This window comes from Oryza brachyantha, chromosome 5 (assembly GCF_000231095.2).
Source record: "Oryza brachyantha chromosome 5, ObraRS2, whole genome shotgun sequence".
In the NCBI taxonomy this organism is placed as follows: Eukaryota; Viridiplantae; Streptophyta; class Magnoliopsida; order Poales; family Poaceae; genus Oryza; species Oryza brachyantha.
The window spans coordinates 11,366,945-11,389,789 of NC_023167.2; the positions used below are offsets into that span (position 1 = coordinate 11,366,945).

At 41.4% G+C, this 22,845-nt stretch overlaps 4 protein-coding genes across 4 annotated transcripts; all 4 read left to right on the top strand.

Moving 5' to 3' along the window:
- LOC102706752 (RNA-binding protein BRN1-like) lies at window positions 1-5,638 on the top strand. The gene is made up of 9 exons (XM_006654262.3): window positions 1-367; window positions 1,745-1,827; window positions 2,249-2,300; window positions 2,414-2,539; window positions 2,648-2,730; window positions 3,831-4,016; window positions 4,614-4,950; window positions 5,035-5,178; window positions 5,261-5,638. The coding sequence occupies exons 1-9, from the start codon at window positions 97-99 to the stop codon at window positions 5,389-5,391; spliced, it is 1,413 nt and encodes a 470-aa protein (XP_006654325.1). The 5' UTR covers window positions 1-96; the 3' UTR covers window positions 5,392-5,638.
- Window positions 5,639-7,866: 2,228 nt separating this feature from the next.
- On the top strand, window positions 7,867-10,028 carry LOC102707031 (nascent polypeptide-associated complex subunit alpha-like protein 1). Its single transcript, XM_006654263.2, has 4 exons — window positions 7,867-8,018; window positions 8,368-8,452; window positions 9,229-9,353; window positions 9,442-10,028. Exons 1-4 carry the CDS (start codon window positions 7,947-7,949, stop codon window positions 9,775-9,777), a joined length of 618 nt encoding a protein of 205 aa, XP_006654326.1. The 5' UTR covers window positions 7,867-7,946; the 3' UTR covers window positions 9,778-10,028.
- Window positions 10,029-16,435: 6,407 nt separating this feature from the next.
- LOC102707311 (nascent polypeptide-associated complex subunit alpha-like protein) lies at window positions 16,436-18,302 on the top strand. The gene is made up of 4 exons (XM_006654264.3): window positions 16,436-16,588; window positions 16,972-17,050; window positions 17,562-17,686; window positions 17,764-18,302. The coding sequence occupies exons 1-4, from the start codon at window positions 16,517-16,519 to the stop codon at window positions 18,097-18,099; spliced, it is 612 nt and encodes a 203-aa protein (XP_006654327.1). The 5' UTR covers window positions 16,436-16,516; the 3' UTR covers window positions 18,100-18,302.
- On the top strand, window positions 18,281-21,744 carry LOC107304189. The gene is made up of 4 exons (XM_040524358.1): window positions 18,281-18,316; window positions 20,172-20,268; window positions 20,410-20,650; window positions 21,433-21,744. Exons 1-4 carry the CDS (start codon window positions 18,281-18,283, stop codon window positions 21,524-21,526), a joined length of 468 nt encoding a protein of 155 aa, XP_040380292.1. The 3' UTR covers window positions 21,527-21,744.
- The last annotated feature ends 1,101 nt before the right edge of the window (window positions 21,745-22,845 follow it).

Below are 22,845 nucleotides of genomic sequence, written 5' to 3' on the forward strand. Positions count from 1 at the left end.
TCTTCCCGACTCCGTCCGTCTCCACGCGGCGAGAGGCAATCCCAGACCCCTCCCTGAATTCCCACGCCTCCTCCTCCGCCGCAAACCCTAGCTCCAATGGCGGAGGACGGCGGCGACAGGGAGCAGCAGCAGCAGGAGGGGGCGGGGGTGGAGGTGGAGGTGGCCGGGGAGGCGCCGGCTCAGGCGCCGGCGGCGAAGGGGGGAGGGGAGGAGCGGCAGGGGGGCAGGGGGGAGGAGAGCGTGAAGCTGTTCGTGGGGCAGGTGCCGAAGCAGATGACGGAGGAGGAGCTGGCCGACATGTTCGGCTCCGTCGCCGTCGTCGACGAGGTCACCCTCATCCGCGACAAGGCCACCAAGGCGTCCCGAGGTGCGAGATCCGTACGCGGGAAATTTTTCTCTGTTTTTTTCCCCCACCTCCGCGCTGCAATGCGGCTTTCGCTTCTTCGGTTTGGGGTGGTGGTGGTCGGGATCTGGGCCTCCGGGGCCGCCGCGTGCTTGCGCGTCTCGCCGCCGTCGCCGCCGCCGCCGTCTTGCGAGCGGGCTCCTCTGGCGCGGTTCCGGGTTTGACTCGGGGCAATGCCTCCGGGAAATTCGAGCTTCCGCTTTTCTGCTCGGAGGGGCTGGTTCCGTGGGGCCGGAAGGTTCCCCGCGGCTTTTTTTTTTCTGCGGGGCGCTGGTTGCTTTCGTGGCGATTTGTGTGCAATGTGGCGGGGGGAATTTCGGCTGTCCACGGGCGAATTTGCTGCCTGGGTCACGCTGGATTGTCAGCTGCGTGTGTGGTTTTGTGCTGTTTGCTATAGTCTGGTTGTTAATTGAGATGTGCATCTCATGGTCACTGCTTAGGAGCTCCGGGTACTTGCTTCAAATTTCTCGTCGACTCGCAATTGCGTTGAGTTTGTGTTGTGTTAGTGGGATTTGGCCCGATGCCGGTGCAAAACGCTTGGATTTGTTTGCTCTTATGGAGCAAGTCAAAGATTTTGAGCTATGTGGGGGTCGGGAAATGCTTTGAATTGTGGTGTTTCTCATGGATGTGTTCGACTCTGAGATGCAAAAGTAAGCGTCTGGTGTTCAATTTCATCTGCTTGATGGCCTTATATGTACACTTGATCTGGTCAACTTCAACCGGACACTAAGTATAGGTTGTCTGTGCCATCGCCAGATTCATTTTATTAGCCAATAACTGAATAAAGATGCGCTTTTTTATTCTTTTGCGTGTATTATTTGGCTGTCACTCAAGACCAATGGAATTGTACAGATGTTATTTGCTGCTTTTTTGCGTGTATTTTTAGTTCTTGCTATGATAATTTTGTCCCTTTTGCTGTAACGTCAATCACTTGCATACTTAGGAAAGCACAATGGTCAAATGGGACAATAACTGTTTCCAGCCTGTTGTGAGTCATTGTTCACTAGTCATTAACTCTTTCTATTATGATTTTGATTCTTCAGTGTCACATGCAATTGGATCTTCTTCCATTTGGTTGGTTTAAGCCAATTTTGTTCTTTTTAGGTGTGATTTGATTTGGTGCAATTCTATCTTGTTTCTTTGCTCTTCTTTCCAAAGGAGTCGGACATGAATATAGTAACTAAACTGCATTTTCCAGTGCACAAATTCCTGATTACATTTCCTACGAAAGTAGAAATTGTGCCCTTTCATGAAGAAAGTATCTACCTTTTTTTTTTCTCCAGATGACATTCTTAATTCATTATCATTTCCTTCATTTAAGATGTACTTGACCTTTTGCAGGTTGCTGCTTTTTAATCTGCCCGTCAAGGGACGAGGCTGACAAGGCGGTGAATGCATATCACAACAAGCGCACCCTTCCAGGGGTATGTGAACTCAACATTGTGTTTTCTACTATATCAGATTGACCAGAATTGAGCAGCTAATTCTTGTGAAGGATTTTTTTTATTCTTTAATTGTTCAATGTTGAAACCTTTAAATGTTCAATATGGTTCCTTTGGATATAAGTGGGGAGTGGAATCATTTTTATTTTCACCCATTCTGAGTTCTGACATGAGAGTGATACACCCATTCTTGTGATGGACAAAATTTAAAGTAGTCACCATGTGGAGTGGCAGTCCAACAGTCAATATGTTCTTTGACTTTCCACGACACAGTTATTTTAATTTTTATAGCACACCCCAACTTGCTTGAGACTAAAGGCTGTTTGTAGAATGAACACAACTTCTATCAGAGTTATTGCAACATACCTGACAGCAATTCCTTATTTTCTCTGTTTGAAACCAGGCTTCAAGTCCATTGCAAGTAAAATATGCCGATGGAGAGTTGGAAAGACTGGGTATGAAGCACTCTAAAATTAATTCGGTCGCAATTCATTTGTTATCCCCAGAATATTGTTTCAATAATTATACTGATATAAATTTGTTCTCGTGTTGACACTGTTGCTTCCAGAGCACAAACTTTTCATTGGGATGCTTCCAAAAAATGTTACTGATGCTGAAATGACTGATTTATTTTCACAATATGGGAGCATCAAGGATTTGCAAATTTTGAGAGGTTCACAACAGACAAGCAAAGGTAAAAATTTCCTGTTGACTGAGATTGACTGAGATGTAAAACACTCATCATATAGAACCGTAAACTATTCTGAGAACCTTTAGCTTACAACAACCATGGGTATTGCAGCTGGCTGTGCCTTTTTGAAGTATGAAACAAAAGAGCAAGCTTTGGCCGCTATCGAAGCTCTAAACGGGAAGCACAAAATAGAGGTTAGTGGAAATTGAATGATGAAACTTTTTTTTTTGTTGGCTTGAGTTTATAGCTTTTTGTTTGATTTATCCTGAAAATCAAACCATCTTAGGCATCTATTGCACTAACTCAAAGTCTCAGCCAAGGATAGTACTGTATCTGATCCAAATACAAACATAGTTGAACAAAAAAGTTCAAATACTGTCTCATTGTGCAGTGTTTAATATAACAAGTAATAGTTGCATGAGTTCATCCAGATCACGTTGACGACAGAAGAGTGCAGAAATAGGTTAGCCCAAATATGATGGATAATGTTTTCAAGTGGTCCGAATAATCACAGTTAGTGATGATTAGTTGTCCTAGTCAGTTCTGAGATGACTTGGTTCTAACCATGATTAGTCAGGAGGTTGCCCGATTCGTTGTGATTAGTCATCCTAATTGGTACTGAAGCGACTAGACTCGACTTTCCGATTTGATCCTGCTTCTTGAATTTATATAAGCAAAGGCAGCGTCAGATGCAGGATAAAAATTTTAGCCTACCCAAGTTACACTTATTTGCCATAAACGTGTTGATACATGTGCACATTGTCACATCACAGATTTTAGAGCAGTTCCAGCTGAATGCATGTTACTAAAAGGCGATATGTGATATCCAAAAATTTTGATTCTTGTTCCAAGAATATTTCTTAAGAATATTTTAGACATTCAAAAGAACCAGAATACCTAACTGAAAGCCTCGAGAATTTTCAACGTTAAAATCAATTAAATAGTGGTACCATATGTATACAGGAAGATAGCATGTTTTGGACCCTTGATATGATGGATTGATGGATAAAATAGTACTGTACTCAAGATTAAAGAGTGTTCAAGGCATGCATGCTATGTAATCATGTAGTCCATCATATGAAAAATGTTATGGCCAGCACTGACTTTGTCTATATAAGCCTAATCTAGTTTTAGTTATTTGTCTGGCTGTGATCCCTACTCTATTTCTTAGTTTAAACAACACCTAATAATAAATAAATGTAGCCAGCACCTTAGGTATGCATTAGCTATATCATTTTTGTTTGAATTTTCTTAGTTGGTTACATATATCTTGATGTGCCCTGATCCTTTGTAGGGGTCAAGTGTACCGTTGGTTGTCAAATGGGCTGACACTGAAAAGGAAAGGCAGGCTCGAAAAGCACAGAAAGCTCAATTTCACCCATCTAATATGTCAAATGCAAATGCAATGCAACAATCTTCATTATTTGGAGCTATGCAGATGGGATATGGTGTACCACAGTATAATGGTTATGGTTACCAGGTATTTATGACACCATGAGATTTCAATAAAATTAATTTCTTATTTTGGATTTTTAGGATGGAATAAAAAAAATTCTCATTTTCTGGGTCTAATGAGTAGATGGATAGTTCCTGGCTCCAATTCTAGTAAAATAAAAGGCAAGGAGCTTAACATCTTAATTGGAAGGACTCCCTGATCTAATTAGATGTTAAAAATCTATTAGTGCCTGATATGAGGAAAGGCTGGTTTTCCTATGAGTAGAATATTACACAACGACAAAACTATTCCTAGAATAGAAGTAATTCTAAACTTACTTTTCAGTTTGCTAAAACCAATGTTTATTACTGAACTATTAGTATTGCAAACAGCTATTGTAAAATTCATTATTATTATTAACATTAAATTGCATTATTCAAAACTGCAATTTGCACCTTCCTTAGAACTAGGACAAAACCTCGTGTGGTTGCTGTGGGAAATTTGTATGACAGAATGCTATGTTGGATACTTGGGTTTCCCTTTTTGCTAGACAACTTAGCTTTGTAGCTGCTTATAATTTGCACCTGAATATGATCTGACTTGAATTGTGTGATGTAATTCTACTTCTGTTGATCTGTGCAGCCACAAGGAACCTATGGACTAATGCAATACCCTTTATCTCCTATGCAAAATCAAGCTGCCTTCCAGAATATGGTTCAGTCTGTTAATCAAGGAAACTCAATACGTGGAGTTAATTCTGAACTTTCACCTAATTCTGCTCCTAGATCGTTTAATTCAATGCAGTTAGGCAGTCCTTATTCGCCTGTGCCTGGTATGCAGTACCCAGGATCATATCCTGGCAGTGCTATGAATAGTCGCCCTTTTGTGAATTCACACAATTCTATGAAGGTTCCAAATGCGAATGCTAGTTCCCCCACTTCTTCAAGTACTAGCAGCAACCCTGGTCCACAGATAGAAGGTGTCTCCATTATACCCTTGAAAATAAGTTATTACCCATTAGTTCTTGAATGCGTTTTATAAAGATATCTTTTCACGTGTGCAGGTCCTCCTGGAGCTAATTTATTTATCTATCACATCCCACAAGAATTTGGCGACCAAGATCTTGCCGGTGCCTTTCAGAGTTTTGGTAGAGTATTGAGTGCAAAAGTTTTTGTAGACAAAGCAACTGGTCTTAGTAAATGCTTTGGTAATTAACTTACCCTAACTGGAATTATGAGACTAGCCATTGTTTAAGCATGTTTTACTTATTGGTTCCTGACTGGGTGCAGGTTTTATAAGCTATGATTCTCCTGCCTCTGCACAGACAGCCATTAGTATGATGAACGGATACCAATTAGGTGGTAAAAAACTGAAAGTACAACTCAAGAGAGACAACAGCAAGCACAGTAAACCTTATTGACAGCGACCTTTGTATTGCCTACACGATCAGGAAATTTGGTACATATGTGTCACACAATTGATCGTTACAGTGTTTCCTCTGGCCTCCACCATGTGTTGTAAGGTGCCGGCTTGTGTATCTTTGTTCAATTCACATTCTTGAAAGTTTGTTACATTGTGTATTTTGTTGCAGCATAGTTGTAGAAACTGTACCATCAGATCCATTGTACATCAGACATTAATTCATTCAATTGTTTCCTTCTTTTTCACCACTGACGAATCATTCCTATAGTATACTCTTGCTGTGGACTTGGCTCCAGCGTTCTGATTGCATTGTCCTGTTTTTACTGTCTTGATCTGTCATGTTTTACGGGCAAATTGCACAGAAATTTAAGCCTGCTAGTGGGATGAAATCCAGTCCAAAACCAATCCAACCCACCTCTCTACACATCTCAACGCTTTCACGACCCTTCGACGCCCAAACCAAATCAGCCCTCTTCACAACCCACCCCAATCCATTTCAATTTAATGGATTCAATCCATTCTACATAAACGGATTTCATCCAATATGCTCAATTGGTGCCTAACATTTGCTCAAGGAAACCATTTTTTATGTAGAATTTCAAAGAAAAAGTCATTGTTTTCATTGTCTTACAATTATTGAAGAACTGAAAATCCGTCAAGTGTCTGCTACGAAACCAAAAGATTAAAGTGGGAAAAAACAGAGCAGTAGTCAGTGTATCAAGAATCATCATGTGTCCACACATTGACCTATTCAAACAGAGACTTCATGTGTATCAAGAAACATCATGTTTCAGTCAACAAATCATCTTGTAAAAAATTAAAAATTTCAGTGACCTGCGAATAGAAAATGTTTTCAGAAACTAATAATACAAATTACTGAAGCATGAAAAATGTATTATAGGATGACAAACCTCTAGCCTCCCTCATAAATGGTGATCAAGTTACTGCTAATGTAACCAAAAGAATTAAAAACATTAGGTCACTGTTAGACTATATAAAAAAACACATATATAGCATATAAGGACAATTTTGCAATCAAGTTTTGACAGGAACTAATCATTCCTCAACGAGAATGTACGAGTGAGGCTCTCTAACAACATCATGTGTCACATTTCTGCTTGTGTAATTCTGCTTTCCACCAAGAACAAACCAAAATGCAAAACTCTTAGTTCCCTCCTTGCAATGTTTGTCAGCAATACCAGGCTGCAAGGTTTGGAAACATCAGATAACCTTTTTGAGCGGCAAATAACTAAAAATCAAAAGAATCAGCTCAATCCAAATAACCCAAGCCCAAGTCTGCCCGATCCAACTAGTGTATTCCAGGTCTATGAAACTTAGTTTAAGGGGTTTCTATGTTCCGATTAATATTCATTTGTTTCGATTCGTATTCACCATGTATTGTATTCGATACTATTCGATTTTATTTTCATATCTAGGTTTCTGATTTTAATTTTAATTCAAAAAAATAAAAGCATATATGATAAAACTAGTTTCCGACCTGCCGATATGTCTTATTATGCTTGGAAGGTACCAGAGGTACCTATGCCTTAACAAATATTGACTTCTCCATAATACAGTGTTTTAAACATTGTATAGATAAGGTCGTTATAAAGTGTTGAATGGATCATTGTTCTTAAACTGGAAATAATTCTAGCACCTACTGCACCATAAAACATCAGTGTTTTTCAATTCTTTTTTCTCATATATATGTGTACTCCATTTTGGGGAGAGGTTTTCGAAATTTAAAGGGGACTGGAGTTAGCAATATCCATTCTCATCTTTTTTCTTCTGCTTATGCTTATAAGCAAATTAAATTTCCAACTTTAAATTTAGAGTTGATTTTGAGGTTTTTTCACCGTAATTTATTTTCCAACCTTAATTCTTAGATCATTAAGAATACGTATATAAAAGTTGTATTTACAAATTATTTTTTGTTTATAAATATGTTGAAAACAATCACCCCTGCGTATTAATAGCCTGAACTTAAAAGATTGATGAAACAGACATTGCAGTTTTCAAAGAGTAAAGAGTAAGTACATGCAAGTTAAAACAGGTCGATGTTTCTCGCTCGCAGTCTTAAATTAATACAGCCCGATTAATTTAATATTTAATATTAAATTAAATATTCCACTGTCGGGTATTTAATTTTTTACCATTGCTACAGTTGCTCGTAACTTTTTGTCGCTCAACATGTCTATAACATGTGAGCCCACACATTAAGTAATTGACAAAGCTATGGATGACAAATAGTTAAATATTCCACTGTTGACAGACCTGAATTTTGGGCTATTATAAGGCCGAAATCAGGCCTAGCAACGCGCATTAGGCCCATCCAATTGAGGTCTCATCTGGCCCAATAAGTCTAGTTCATTTTGATGGGCCGAGGAGCATCAGTGGGCCCAATAAGACGGCCCATTAATCCATTTCCATATAAAACGCGGCTAGCCTAGCCAGTGCCTCTCCGTAGCGACGCCGCCTTCCTCCGTCCGCAGCCAAGGTTTCTAGGGTTTTCTCCTGCTCGCCGGCGCCGCCACCTCCACCTCCGGCCGCACCATGACGGCCGCCGAGCTCGAGAAGCAGGAGGAGCAGCTCCGCGCCCAGATCGAGGAGCAGAAGCTCGATGGGGTGAGGACTGAGGACCCGGCCCTTTATCTGCCCCCACCGCGTCGGCCTTCTCTGTTCCGGTTCGGTTCTTGGGGGGCGATGGGCAGCGATGGTTTCTGTTGGATCTTTGTGATTGATATGCTTTTGAGTGGGTGGAGTATGGTAGATTGGCGGTAGAGGCTCAAGGATTCGGCAGCTGAGTTTGATGTGCCGGTGGTTTTATCGTGTAGTGATGCATCGGATTGGATTGCTCTGTAGCCTCAGTGAAATTTGCCTTTGGGGATCTATATACTCTGGTAGCTTTACAATGGTTTAGTCTGTGGTTTGATCCTAATCAAAACATGTCATTCTTTGGTTTCTTTGGTTTCAGGGAGATGAGCCAGTCGTTGAGGATGACGACGACGATGAAGATGATGATGACGAGGAGGATGACAAAGATGACGATGATGTAGAGGGTATGTGCAATTTACTCGATTCAAAGATGTATTGTGTTAACCTTCATCTTAATAAATGACGCAATTGCTGCATATTTTCTGTACACGTTATCTACTATTGTTGTCTAGTATGGCTTGTTAGTTTCTGAAAGTACACCTGTCAAGACCATTTTTGTTATTGGGGAAAACATTGTTTGTAAAACACCTATGCAAGTTTTTTGCTGAATGATTGAAATATTGCTTGCAGAATTTTAGTGATTTTTATGCTAAACTCTATTTTTTTAAACTTTTTGACGTGATATCTACAAGCACCTGAGCCTTAACAAATATGAATATCTGAGATAATGTACTTGTTTTGAAGTTACTAGAGGTAACCCAGCTTTAAAGTGATCATTGAGTCATTGTTCTTTAAATGCGGAGGTAGCTCTAGTACCTTAATTAAGCACCGTAAAACATGCCATTTTTTCCATAGCTTGGTTCACATAGACGTGTACTCCATTTAAGGGGGGAGATGTGCCTTAAATTTTAGAAGGGGACTGCAGTTGGCAATATAGATTGTTGCCTGAACTTAAATTGTTAATGTACCCTTTCAGGCTTGCAAGAAAAAAAGTATATTGAACTTATCGTGTGATTCTAATCCTGTAAATCTGTAATACATGTTCCTTTTTGGTAATTCTTCAAATAAAGGCGACTTATGTTTTCCCCATTTATTTGCATAGCTTTTCATTTTCAGTTGAAAATGTAAAGTCTAAACTGTTTTATTTCTAAACACATTTGCGTACTCCCTCTCTTACCAGGAGGTGATGCCACCGGAAGATCTAAGCAGAGTCGTAGTGAGAAAAAGAGCAGGAAGGCCATGCTGAAGCTTGGCATGAAGGCTGTCATCGGTGTCAGCCGTGTTACTGTGAAGAAAAGCAAGAATGTGAGCTTCTCACTGCTTGTATCTTGTCTATACAAATACTTATATTGGTTGGATTCCTGTTGCTTAGCTATTTTTGCTCCATATTCAGGTCCTTTTCGTCATCTCCAAACCGGATGTCTTCAAGAGCCCTACATCAGACACCTATGTCATTTTTGGTGAGGCCAAGATTGAGGATCTGAGCTCACAGCTGCAGACCCAGGCTGCGGAGCAATTCAAGGCGCCTGATCTGAGCAGCATGCTCTCGAAGCCTGAGGCTTCCACAGCAGCGCAGGATGACGATGAGGCCATCGATGAGACTGGCGTTGAGCCAAAGGACATCGAGCTTGTGATGACCCAGGCCACTGTGTCCAGGTCCAAGGCGGTGAAGGCACTCAAGGCTGCCGATGGCGACATAGTCACAGCCATCATGGAACTCACAAACTAGCGAGCTTCCCATTCGATCGTTTGATCTCACTTATGATCTACCTCATCTGAATGGGGGATATATATATGTTGAGATGTCTGCTGTCAGTTTTTTCATGCCATTGTTCTAAGCAGTCTTGGACGATGTAAGGATACTTTGAGTGGTCTTGAGAGTAGGTGGGGTTTCCTTTTCATCTGCATTTCTACTAGAGTAAGTTTGTTGGCCTTCTATTCTGGAACGGCGGAACAAAGAGAATAGCTATAAAAATTGAATAAGACGTGATAGGACAGATAGGACTATGGAAATGCTCAGTGTATAAATTTTTTTATGTTTTGAACGGATGGCGAATATTTGAACCGAGGGATTAATTGAGATGGAATATATTTTATATTAATAGATTGGTAAACAATAATTAACTTTTAGCTAACCATATTATTAAAAGAGGAGGAAAAGATAGTATACCAGAAATATGCGATATGGGTGCATACAAATAACAAATTTGATCAATAATTTATAAATAAACGATGGAACTCCTCTACTATTAGGCTTGTCTGGAACTCAAGCTTGGTACACAAGCTCGTTTGAAATTTCTAGTTCAATACGAAATTTCGACAAAACAGTTGAAAAAATGCATTATCGTTTTCGTTACGGTTTCTGGACAGCTTTACCGTTTCTATTTTCATTTCCGTGAATTTTCGTTACCGGTTAAAACGGTCGGGAGAAAGCGAAAATGAACAACCCTGTCACAAACCAAACTCATGCTGTTGGTGGCCCATGAGATTTTTTTTTGTCATGCCTTAGTCGAAGGAGTCCTGCTGGTTTCTGCCCAAGGCATTGATAAGAGAAACCCCACGCAGGGTTCTCGTTATCACGAGATCTCCGAAACCATGGTCATGGCTCACGATTATCATGGTTTCCTGCCGTCTGGCTTGGCAAACCCTGATCCCAGGTACCAACCATACAGCTAGAGCAGAGTGAATCCAGCGAACGCTGAAGGAGAAGGCCTTCAAGCTGCTACTGCTCTGCGCTGGCCATGTCCCTTCTTTGCAATGCTTAAATCTTTTGATTTGAACAAAATCAATTGATGGAAGAAACTCGAATATTGGATATCGTCAATTGTTTACCGTGCACAGTTGAAATAAATGCCTTTGTTTATTTCAGAGAGATGAGCCCAACGTTGAGGATGACAACGACGACTATGAGGACGAAAAGATGACGATGATGTAGAGGGTATGTAAACTGTTCTTTATTATATGATGTTTTAGCTAATCTGAATCTTAAGAAATTACTAGTGCTACAAGTTTGTCCTATGCATAGTCTTCAATTGTCATTTAATTGGTTGGATCATGAGACAACACTATGTTTTATGTTGGGTTCAGATCTCCTGAAGTTGCCCTCAACTCCACTAGGTGGATTTGGAGTGATCTTAGCCATAGGCTCTTATGTATGGATGGGATTAGTCAATTAAATCACCTCTTCCTAGTAGTGTTCTTTCTTCCACAACGTGTTGTCCTTCTCTGCTAGCCTATAGATCTATTTTTCCTTTTGCATTGTACCGTGTCAAGGCCTTCGAACTAAATAATTTCATCAATTTTTTCTACATCGACCAATTTACCTGAAAAAGATGCGGGATTGATAACTGCGTTTGTTCCTGAAGAGAGGTGTTCAGAAGTTGCAATTGTCGATCATCTAATCAAATGTTTTCTTTTAAAAAACATCAAATATGGTTTTAAATGCTTTGAATATAATTTCTGCTATGGGAAATGCCCTGATCGATGCAGCTCATGCATTCGTGCTTTGAGTAAAAGAGGAAAAAGAAGATACATAATGTAGGATAGTAGAGGGGGAAAAAGAATAATGTGAATATTGGATCTATTATATTGAGCCTCAAGGGGGCGGTATATATAGGAGTACATGTGGAGGAGATAAGTAAGGATTACATATATGAAAGGAGTCCATACAGATCAATCATATCCTAATATGACTCTAACTACCATATATTCTAATATCCCCCCACAGTCCAAGCGTGAGCAGCATGAACACTTGGACTGGAGAAGAAACCGATAAGAATGCTCAACACGGATGATAGCCCTTTGTGCCATAGTCGACCTAGCCAAAGTGATGGGTGCGAGAGACTCATGGCCGATTAAGCCGTGCATAGAGTAGCTGTGGTCGATGTAGCCGAAGTCAGAAAGCTGATGTCGAGGTAGCCGAGCCGCAGGTTACGCATGGGGTGTCATAGAGTGGTCGTGGACGCACCGGAGGGCGTCGTGGACCAGGGTGCGCGAGGAGGCACTAAAGACAATGATGGTGACACATTCAGGGCGGTTGTTGAGGAAGATGACACCAAAGAGCCGATGTAGTCGAACCGTGAAGGACGAGACATTAGGGTTTGCCAGACCTGGGGACAACTCGGGAAGAATGCGCGCAATCGTGTTGCCAATACCGTGCAGGCGAGGCAAGGGAACACCATGAATCATACGCCAATGTCGGAGGAGACTAGCATAGAAGCCCTCTAGGATGGTCGCGACGCGAGAACGACGTAGAGCGAGAATTGTCAGAGTAGCACGCAGTTGCCGGAGAAAAGCAAAGTGTAGTTGAGAAAGATACGGCGACGTTGGCGATGAGACATGCAGGACGAAGAAGAAGGTGAAGTAGTGGGACCAACGGCCTAGACGGCGACGTCGATAGGCCAGCGTCAATAGCCATGTAGAGATAGCTGAACCACCGGCCTAGAGCGGCGACGATGGCAACTTGGAGATGCAGCGGCAATGCTCGAAGTAAAGGAAGAAGAACCTGAGCGGTTGATGATGACCAGTGCGAACCGCGAGGTTGTCGATGCAGTAACGACGATGAAGACGATAAAAGCGACGAAGCTGAGGTTCGAGAGGACAACATAGTTGCAACTCCATGTCGATGCAACGACAAGAAGTCCACGGGTAATGCAACCATGCTGAGGAGGGCGCCTCTCAGCACTGCAATAACCAGTGGATTTGTGGACCATAGGCAATGACACTACGGCCCAAGGGGAGAGACACAGCGGCAACCCGAAGCTTGATGGCGTAGACGTGTAGTCGAAGACTATCGACGGCAAGGTGTCGTCGTAGCCGGAAGCTTGAATGAGTGATCAATCCGTCATTGTGCAAGGCGGGACGATGTAGTTGAAGCAGAGTCGATGCCGATGTTGGAGACATGCATGCATATGTCGACGAGGCGGTTGGCGACGCAAACCCGATCTTTGACCGGGAAGGAAAAGAAAAAGGCGACCGCATGGATAGATCGATTTCTTGGCGGTGAAGTAGAACGACGAAAAAAGCGGTGGCCGCCCCCGAGAGATCAGATCGCTACTCCCCGGCGCAGCGACGGTAGAAGTGTGAGAGCGGCGACTAGATCGCCTGCTCTGATACCATGTAGGATAGTAGAGGAGGAAAGAATACTGCGAATATTTGATCTATTGTACTGAGTCTCAGGGGGGCAATATATACAGGAGTACAGGTGGAGGAGATAAGGAAGAATTATATATATGAAAGGAGTCCATCCAAATTGATCCTATCCTAATATGACTTTAACTATCATATACTCTAATACATAAGACCTTCTCGAGCTTAAGTTTGTTGATCCTTGGCTGCCTTGGGTTCAAGAACTCGTTAATGTGGATGAACTCTCATGTATCCATGTTGTTGCTAGGGTTACTACTCCTTGCTCAGCGTGAACCAGATGTGAGGAAGGAAGAAGAAAGGGTAACATGGCTTAATCCAGCCCATTAAACAAAAAGCAGCAACTCAGATGACAGGGAATCCACCCAGTGGCGTTGAGGGCAACTCTATACTTTATTTTTCTCCGGATGTTTTTTGTGCTTAGAAGGTACTAGAGGTACCTTAACCTTATGGGATATTTATTTCCCTCCAAGTTTTTTTAAAGTCCCTGTTATATTAAATGTTTAGATACTAATTAAAAGTATTAAATATAGACTATTAATAAAACTTACCCTATATTTTAGACTATTTCGTGAGACGAATCTATTGAGCCTAATTAGTCCATGATTAGCGAATGTGATGCTACAGTAAATATTTGCTAATAATAAATTAATTAGGTTTAAAAATTTTGTCTAATGAAATAACCTTTATTTATGCAACTAGTTTTGTTATCCGTCTATATTTAATACTCATAATTAACGTCCAAACATCCGATGTGCCAAGAAACTAAAAAAAGTCTCTGAATCCCAACAGTCCATTAATAAGTATTGACTTACGAGATAATACAGGTAACATACTATAGATAACTTCACTTTAAAGCGATGAATGGATCATTGTCTTTAAAGTGGAAAAATAACTCTAGTACCTACAGCACCATAAAACATCATTTTTGTCTGTGCTTTGTTCACATTGATGTGTACTCCATTTTATGGGGGAGTTGGCAATGTAGGTTGTTGCCTTTGCTTAACAGGTTGATGAAACAGACCATTTCAGTTTTAAAAGAAAAAGTATATGCAACTTAATTTGCTATGAGTATGTGCAACTTGTGTTCTGATGATATTACCATAACATATGTTCCTTGTTAGTAATTTATTAAATAAAAAACAGCTATATTTCCAAGTTGATTTATGTACCTTTCTAGTTGACACTGTAGTGGGCTCTAAATTGAATTGTTTCTAAACACAAATGCCTATTCTTTTTTAATAGGAGGTGATGCCAGTGGAAGATCTAAGCAGAGTTGTAGTGAGAAAAATAGCATCATCCTATCTTTTCACTTATGTTTATGTTTAAAGCTAAAATTTAAAATTTTAACCTTAAATTTAGAATTTATTTTAGAATTTTTTTATCGAAGTTTATTTTTTGTCATTGGTTTTTATATTGCTAAGAATACGTACATGGAAAAACCAAACAATAACCCAACATGGAGGCCATACTGAAGCTTGGTATGAAGACCACGAAAAGCAAGAAAGTGAGCATATTTGGTTGCTCTTGTCTTGTTTTTGTAAAGGTAGTTACTAGATTCTTGTTGTACTGGATTCTATTGTTATCTGCTACGTAGTTTCTGCGATATAATGATTTTGCAAATGTTTCTCGATTGCAGTCTTGCATTCGGAATTTTTGGATTTTCAATTTTATTTATTAAATAATTCATAAATTTGTTTTTTCATTTTGAAATATCATAATTCTAACCTCCTGCCGCTCTCTAGAAGGACGGAAAGCCTACATGCTACACGGCGTGGCGGACCGCGGTGAACCCGATGACGGCGCTCGATGATTTTTTGCGTTTTGCCCCTTTCCAGCCTTACAAAGGGCGGCAAGGGGTTTTATGCAAAATTGCCGCTCACGCCCGAGAACTTCTCGATTAAATCAAACCTACATATATGTATAACATCTATAATTGTTTAATCACAACTACTAGCTTTAACTCAGTGGTTAATCCTTATAGAAGCGTATTATTTTCTCCTATTTTTGACAAACCGCGAGTGGCAATTTTACATAACGATGGCGGATGGCACGAGGTTAGATCTATGATTTTTTAAAATGAAAATTCAAATTTATGAATTATTTAATAAATAAAATTAAAATCCAAAAAATTCCTTGGATTCGTAGCAGCAGAACGGAGCATACTGGGCCGATTAATTGTACTAAAACTCCTGCCCACTACTGTCAGCTAGGCCTCATTTCCCGGCTATTGTTCGGCCAAATCTCCGGCCCAGTTACGCCGATTAGGCCCATCTAATTGACGTCTCATCTGGCCTAATAGCGTCTAGGTTTGACTCCCTCAAAAGTAACCGGATCTAATATATGACCATAAACTATAAAACCAGATATTTTAACCACCGAACTATTAACCCCATGGAGGTTTTGGAGGGCGGCTTCGCTAACGTGGCACTTACTGATAGGTGGGGCTCACATATCATACTCTCTCTTTCTCCCCCTAACCCGTACTGCCTTCGTCGTTGCCTCCCCGTGGCCGTGGCCGCATCCGTCGCCGACGCGGCCCCGCGCCTGCGATTGTTGATGACGTTGATGCCGATGCCTCCCTGCGGCTGTGGCCACCACAACCGTGCCTGCCACCATCTCCTCCCCACGCCCGCGTCCACAGGCGACGTGACCCTGTGTCTGTGGTTGCCGCCAACGCCGACGCCACCCCACAACCGTCGTCGTCACCCCTTCAGCTCCCACCGACCGCCACCACTCCGGCCCCACTCATGCCAGTGACATCCACCACGGCCCCATGCCCTGGACCGTCTTCGTCGTCATCTCCCCATGGCCGCCCCGCAGCCGACGGGACCCTATGCCTACCGCCACCGCCACTGCCTCCCCACTTGTGCTCGCAACCTCCGCTTCAGCTCCCGCTGGCCGCCACGCTCTATCACTGCTCCACCGAAGGGGGAGAAAGTGGGAAGGAAGAAGAAAGAAAGAGGACGACATGTGGGCCCCACATGCTAGTAAGCGCCATGTTAGCAAAACCATCCTCCAAAACTACCAAAAAAGTTAAATTACACCGGTTTTGATAGTTCAGGGGTTCAAATATCTAGCTTTACGGTTTAGGTCATGTATTTGATTCGGACCACTTTCAGGGAGTCTAAAGTGGACTTATTCCTAGCGTCTAGTTAGATCCGATGGGCCGAATGGCCCGGAAATTAGCTGTCTCTTTAACTCATCGCCATATAAAAAACGGCTAGCCCAGTCACTGCGACGCCGCCTTCTCCGTTCGCAGCCAAGGTTTCTAGGGTTTTCTCTTGCTCGCCGGCGCCGCCACCTCCACCTCCAACCAAACCATGACGGCCGCCGAGCTCGAGAAGCAGGAGGAGCAGCTCCGCGCCCAGATCGAGGAGCAGAAGCTCGACGAGGTGAGGGAGGACCCGGCCCTTTATCTTCCCCCCACCGCGTCAGCCTTCTCTGTTCCGGTTCAGTCCTCGGGGGGCGCTGGACAGTGATGGTTTCTGTTAGATCTTTGTGATTGCAATGCTTTGAGTAGGTGGCGTATGGTAGATTAGCGGTAGAGGCTCAAGGATTCAGTAGCTGAGTTTGATATGCCGGTGGTTTTATCATGTGGTGATGCATCGGGTTTGGATTGCTCTGTAGCCTCAGTAAACATTTCCTTTTGGGTTGTATGCTTGTGCCTTTACAACGGTTTAGTCTGTGATTTGATCCTATTCAATCTATGGAAGAAGGTAGAACATTGCTAATTGTGTATGGTGTATGAGTGAAACAAATCCTTCTTTTGTTTCAGGGAGACGAGCCAGTCGTTGAGGATGACGACGATGAAGATGATGACGACGAGGATGACAAAGATGACGATGATGTAGAGGGTATGTGAAACTTTACTCGATTCAAAGATATATTTTGTTAACCTTAATCTTAATAAATGACGCAACTGCTGCATATTTTCTGTACACGTATTCTACTGTTGTTGTCTAGCTTGTTGGTTTCTGAAAGTACACCTATCAAGTTCATTTCTGGTTCCGTCTATACATTTTTGTTATTGGAAAAACATTGTAAAACAGCTGTGGAAGTTTTAGGCTGAATGATTGAAATAGTGCTTGCAGAATATCCATTTTATGGGGGAGATGTGTCTCAAATTTAGACGGGGACTGCAATGGCAATATAGATCGTTGTCTGAACTTAAAGGGTTAATATAATAAGCCCTCATCATGTGATCCTAATCCTGTAATATATGTTCATTTTGGTAATTCTTCAAATAAAGGGAAATTCATTTTTCCCATTGATTTGTGTAGCATTTCCTTTTTAGTCTAAAATGTGCAGTCTAAACTGTTTTGTTTCTAAACACACTTGCCCTCTCTCTCTCTTACCACCTACCAGGTGGTGATGCCAGTGGAAGATCTAAGCAGAGTCGTAGCGAGAAAAAGAGCAGGAAGGCCATGCTGAAGCTTGGTATGAAGTCTATCACTGGTGTCAGCCGTGTTACTGTGAAGAAGAGCAAGAATGTGAGCTTCTCACTGCTTTTTCCTTGTCTATATATTTTTTGGATTCCTGTTGCTCAGCTGTTTTTGCTCCATTTCAGATCCTTTTCGTCATCTCCAAACCGGATGTCTTCAAGAGCCCTACATCAGACACCTATGTCATTTTTGGCGAGGCCAAGATTGAGGATCTGAGCTCACAGCTGCAGACCCAGGCCGCGGAGCAATTCAAGGCACCTGATCTGAGTAGCATGCTCTCGAAGCCTGAGGCTTCCACAGCAGTGCAGGATGACGATGAGGCCATCGATGAGACTGGCGTTGAGCCAAAGGACATCGAGCTTGTGATGACCCAGGCCACTGTGTCAAGGTCCAAGGCGGTGAAGGCACTCAAGGCTGCCGATGGCGACATAGTGACAGCCATCATGGAACTCACAAACTAGTGAGCTTTCCGTTCGATCGTTTGATTTAGCTTCCGGTCTACCTCATTTGAATGGGGGATAAATGTGTTGAGATGTCTGCTTTGTCATTTTTGTGCCATTATTCAAAGCAGTCTTGGATGATGCAAGGATGATGATTGTCTTGGATGATGTAAGGATGATTTTTAATTGTCTTGTGAGTAAGATGGGGCTTCCTTTTCTCTTCCGACATCTGTACGAAGTTTGTTTGAACTTCCAGGCCAGGGTCTTGGCTCCTGAGGCCCAGAGGAGAGGGGGTTCAATATGTTTTATGTGGGTTGGTTTTTGTTTTTTTTTTCCTCATAAATCGCTTAACTTATGAATACTAATAGATGATGATAATCTATTAGTTAGTAGGTTAGCAGCTGGTTGATTACTTGTTGGTTTATCAGTCTCATCTAAAATTTAACTTTTAAAACTTAATTTTAGAATTGATTTTATGGTGTTTTTATTGTAGTTTTCTTTTCAACATTAGACTTTTAACCACTAAGAAATAAATATCAAAGTTGTATTTTTAAATTATTTTTTATTCAGTTTATTTTTCTAACCTTTTCCTTCATAGTTTTTCAATTTTAGTGTCATCCTATTTATTTATTGGTACTGAAAAGTAAGGCTATATGTCAAGTTAAAGGTACTGTATGGATAAATGATTTAATGATTTATGAATATATTTTACAAGTAAATGTTTATTTGGCCTCGTTCACTTGTAGCAGTATCTTTTTACATATGGTCTTCGAAGGTATAGAGTTGGCCCTGGAAAGGCCCAACGGAGGGAACAGCTATAAAATCCAGTGCCGAACGGAGGGAGTAGCTGTCTTCTAAGTAATTTGGATAATTTCCGTTTGACCAGATCATTTTTTTTTGATTTGGATAGCAGGTCAGAAGTTCTAGAAATTTTTGAATTTAGAATCGAATTCACATTTTTTTCTTCGGATATAAAAACAAATACAATAAGGTTGATATCCGTCAGATTCGGATAACGGTTGGATACTATACGGAGTTTTTTGGATATCTGGACCAGTGTATCAACCATTCAATCCATCAGTTCAACCTAAATAAGTCTATCCAATAACTCAACCAATGTTACCCTTAACTGGTTTTAACTAATTGGCTTCAAACATTCTAGACGTGCATCCTACAACTGCCACATACGTTTCTTTTTATTGTATTAATAATTACTTATGTTTAAAAATATTGATGAGTTATATACTTATATTAAAAACTAATAAGTTATATTTATTCAATTATCTGTGAAACTTAGTTAAGAGGTTTCTATGTTTCGATTAATATACGTCATCATATTCGTTTTGGTTCGTATTCGCTCCGTATTTGTATCGATAATATTCGATTCCGTTTTCATATCCGAGTTCCTGATTCCGATTTCAATTTCGAAAAAAATAAAAACAAATATGAAATAACTAGTTTTCAACCGTATCCGATCCGTTTTCATCCCTAGCCGTATGTGATAGCTTGATAAAACAGTAGAATATTAAAAATAATATATATATATATATATATATATATATTCTTAGCGATTAAAAAACTAAAGTTGGAAAATAAGCTTCGATGAAAAAACTTGAAAATTAACTCTAAATTTAAAGCTATAAATTAAAATTGTCTTATATGCATAAGCAGAAGTGAACAACTACGTGTAAGTATATAAAAATGATTTTATGGGAACGGAGGGATCCTAGGAATGCTCAAAATATTGGAGAGAGAAAGTGATATGGAATACGTTTTTAGGATTATAGAATGGGAAAAATAGTTAATTATTAATTAACCATATTAATAAATATAGTATCGGTACATAAATAAATCCATATACTATTAGGCTCATATGGAACTCAAGCTTAGCTAAATAACAGTCTCATCACTTAGGGTTGATTTTAGATTTTTTTTCATCCTATTTTATTTTTCAACATTTATTTTTCAAAATACAGATATAAAAAATATTTATAAATTATTTTTCGTTAATTATACGCCGTCATTACAACGACACACCAAATTGGCACTCCAAGCTCGAGCCCCCTCTGTGCCTCGAGTGCTTTCTAAGACAGACCCCATCTACCAACCGTACGGCCGCCGGTGCAGAGCAGAGCAGAGGGAATCCAGCGGACGCCCAAGCACGAGCTGCGGCTGCTCTGCGCCGGCCAGGTCCCTCCCTCCCTCCTCTCCCCCCGCCCCGCGCGCACGCGACCTGTTCGGCGTAATGCCGCAGAGACGTTCTCTGCTGGCTGCTGCACCCATCAGTTTTCAGCACCAGTCTATCATCTTCTGCGTTCTTCTTCTTTTCAGTGGTTGCGATATCTGTGCTGGTATTGGCCTCTCGGTCTCGGAGTCGAGTCCGGCATTTCACGAGGAAAATTCCACACCGAAACCACCTGGCAGATCAGACGAATTCACCTCCAAACCTTGGCGTAGCAATGGGATACCTGCTCATCGTATTCGGTATCCTGATCTTGGTCGGTTTCCTCTTCGCTGCCGTCCTCTCCGGGTCTGACGACAACGGGCCCTTCTCCGCCATCCAAAATGACAGGTAGCAGAAGGAAAACCTCTGAATTCTCACCCGGAAGAGTACGAACCAAAATTAAGATTTTAAACAGTTGATTTTGAGGATTTTTTTTATTATAGTTTATTTTTAGTATTCGGTTTTAGATCTATAAGAACACGTATATAAATACACTTGAAGTTGGTTTTAAGGGTTTTTTTACTATAGTTTATTTTTCAGGATCCGTCTAGTGATCAAATGTTTGAAAATTTTGATTTCATCAATCAAATCCTGTCACTACTATTAGATGATAATTTGAAAGCGTGCATGCAAGTCAAAAAACACATACACGTCCTCCCCCAGCCTCCCATGTATTGACCGCGTGTTTGACAGAAGAATAAAAATCAAACGTTTGATCAATAGCAAAAATGATTTTTCACTATTTAATTTTAGATCACTAAGAACACGCATACAAATAAACATGGAGTCTATTTTAAGGGGTTTTTATTATAGTTTATTTTTCAGTATTTATTGTTAGATCACTAATATCATGTATAGAAAAGTTAATTTCATTTATAAATTATTTTTATTTATAAATATGTCATTTTATTTTTTTCACTCAAAAGACAAACGATGACCACCTATATGTGTTTCATCACTAGCTTGTGACTCAGGTGACTCTTCAGTGTACTCTTGTTTACACTACCATCTTTGATGTCCTGTTGATTCGTTTGTATGGCATGGCATCGATCTAACCTGTTCATTTTGGAACGACTACTATACCGGCTTAATATGTTCCTGCTCTTTTTATTTTTTTCTTCCTCTTGCAGGTATTACGGCCTTCTTTTACCCCTGACGCTTCCTGTGATAGTTGTGGCCGTGTATCTGCACTGGCTAAGCATGAAGATGTTCAAGCATGCCTAGGATTGGTGTGCGGTTTGTTAACCAAATTCACGATAAGTTGGTGAGTGGCATTTATGGCCTTTCGAAAAAGATGAGTGCCGTTATGAGTTACTATGTTGGAATCATGAGTTCACCCTGTCTTCTAGTTGTCGACAAACTAGTGCGTTGCTCACATTACAAACACCGACCCCCTCTTTCTGTTTCTGTTTGCTTGGGTTGCCAAAATTTAAATTTTTCATCTTAAATAAGAGTTGGTTTTAAGGTTTTTTTCACAACATTTCTTTTTAAATCAATATGAATACATACATAAAAGTTTTATTTAAAACTTATTTATTATTTATAAATATGTCGTTTGGTTTTTCTGTGAAAAAACAAATATTCACCCCTAGGTACTTTGTTGGAGCGTGAGCTCGTCGAGCAGGGGACCGTGGGACGCTCTTTGTGAGTTCGGTCCAGGGGTGCTGGCTAGGGCCCGAAAGCCTGTCAAAGAGAATGGATGAAAAGAGAAAGAGAGATCCAGGGGGGTTGGGCCCCTCGATGGACGCAAACGAATTATACAGTTTTAGGCCACCATGAGACGTAATACCATACTCATGTTGTTTGTCAACTCTGGGAGCAAGGTTAGAAGCTTATTTGTGAATGCTCTACTTGTCTTGTGTCTTCCCTTTCCGTTAGCTAGAGCCTCCTTTTATACTGTAAGGGAACACCATATGGGCCAGGTTTTTCCCACCTGCGGTGCACAGGGGCTCATTCTTCTAGGGGCTGTCGCAGAGGCCGCGGCTAGTCAACATTCTTCCCTATGCCACCGTGCCGTCGTCGTTCGGGCGCACCGACTAGTGGGTGGAGGAGGGGGCAACCCCTTGGACCTAGCGGTCCAAACCGGGGGTCACTCCTCTTCTCACACAGTCGCCCTGCGCATTTAATGCAGTAGTGACCGCGGGAAAGACAAGCCATTCCTACGGTGATCGTGCTGTCACTGCGCGGTCAGTGAGAGCTTGACATCCCCTGCTTTTTCTAGAGAGGGGCGTGGGCGTTAGGCATGCACCTACAACCGCATTGAATGTGTTAGGGCCCGCACACGATGTCCTAGGCCGCGGGGGTCGGGGGCGGGGGTCGGGGACGTCCCAACTCCACCAGTGCTCGACTCTTAGGTAGTCTTTCGGGCCTAACCCCTTTTCCAGGGATTCAACCACGTGGGCCCACGAAGCCACGTGCCACACAGGGATATCACCGGGCCCATATCTCCGACATACTTACCTACAAAAGTTTTAGTAATCACCTTAGCTAATTCTTACGCCTCTATTTATCTAAATTAACTAAGCGATATCAATATTTTTCTC

Bases quoted from the DNA above. Each gene is read 5' to 3' on its own strand.
- LOC102707031 (XM_006654263.2), top strand. From the start codon at position 7,947: ATGACGGCCGCCGAGCTCGAGAAGCAGGAGGAGCAGCTCCGCGCCCAG. The intron at 8,019-8,367 runs GTGAGGACTGAG...CTTTGGTTTCAG, and splicing joins AGGAGCAGAAGCTCGATGGG to GGAGATGAGCCAGTCGTTGA. The intron at 9,354-9,441 runs GTGAGCTTCTCA...CTCCATATTCAG, and splicing joins CTGTGAAGAAAAGCAAGAAT to GTCCTTTTCGTCATCTCCAA.
- LOC102706752 (XM_006654262.3), top strand. From the start codon at position 97: ATGGCGGAGGACGGCGGCGACAGGGAGCAGCAGCAGCAGGAGGGGGCG. The intron at 4,017-4,613 runs GTATTTATGACA...TGATCTGTGCAG, and splicing joins ATAATGGTTATGGTTACCAG to CCACAAGGAACCTATGGACT. The intron at 4,951-5,034 runs GTGTCTCCATTA...TCACGTGTGCAG, and splicing joins CCCTGGTCCACAGATAGAAG to GTCCTCCTGGAGCTAATTTA.
- LOC102707311 (XM_006654264.3), top strand. From the start codon at position 16,517: ATGACGGCCGCCGAGCTCGAGAAGCAGGAGGAGCAGCTCCGCGCCCAG. The intron at 17,051-17,561 runs GTATGTGAAACT...ACCACCTACCAG, and splicing joins AGATGACGATGATGTAGAGG to GTGGTGATGCCAGTGGAAGA. The intron at 17,687-17,763 runs GTGAGCTTCTCA...GCTCCATTTCAG, and splicing joins CTGTGAAGAAGAGCAAGAAT to ATCCTTTTCGTCATCTCCAA.
- LOC107304189 (XM_040524358.1), top strand. From the start codon at position 18,281: ATGGGGCTTCCTTTTCTCTTCCGACATCTGTACGAA. The intron at 18,317-20,171 runs GTTTGTTTGAAC...TTTCTAAGACAG, and splicing joins TCTTCCGACATCTGTACGAA to ACCCCATCTACCAACCGTAC. The intron at 20,651-21,432 runs GTAGCAGAAGGA...TTCCTCTTGCAG, and splicing joins TCCGCCATCCAAAATGACAG to GTATTACGGCCTTCTTTTAC.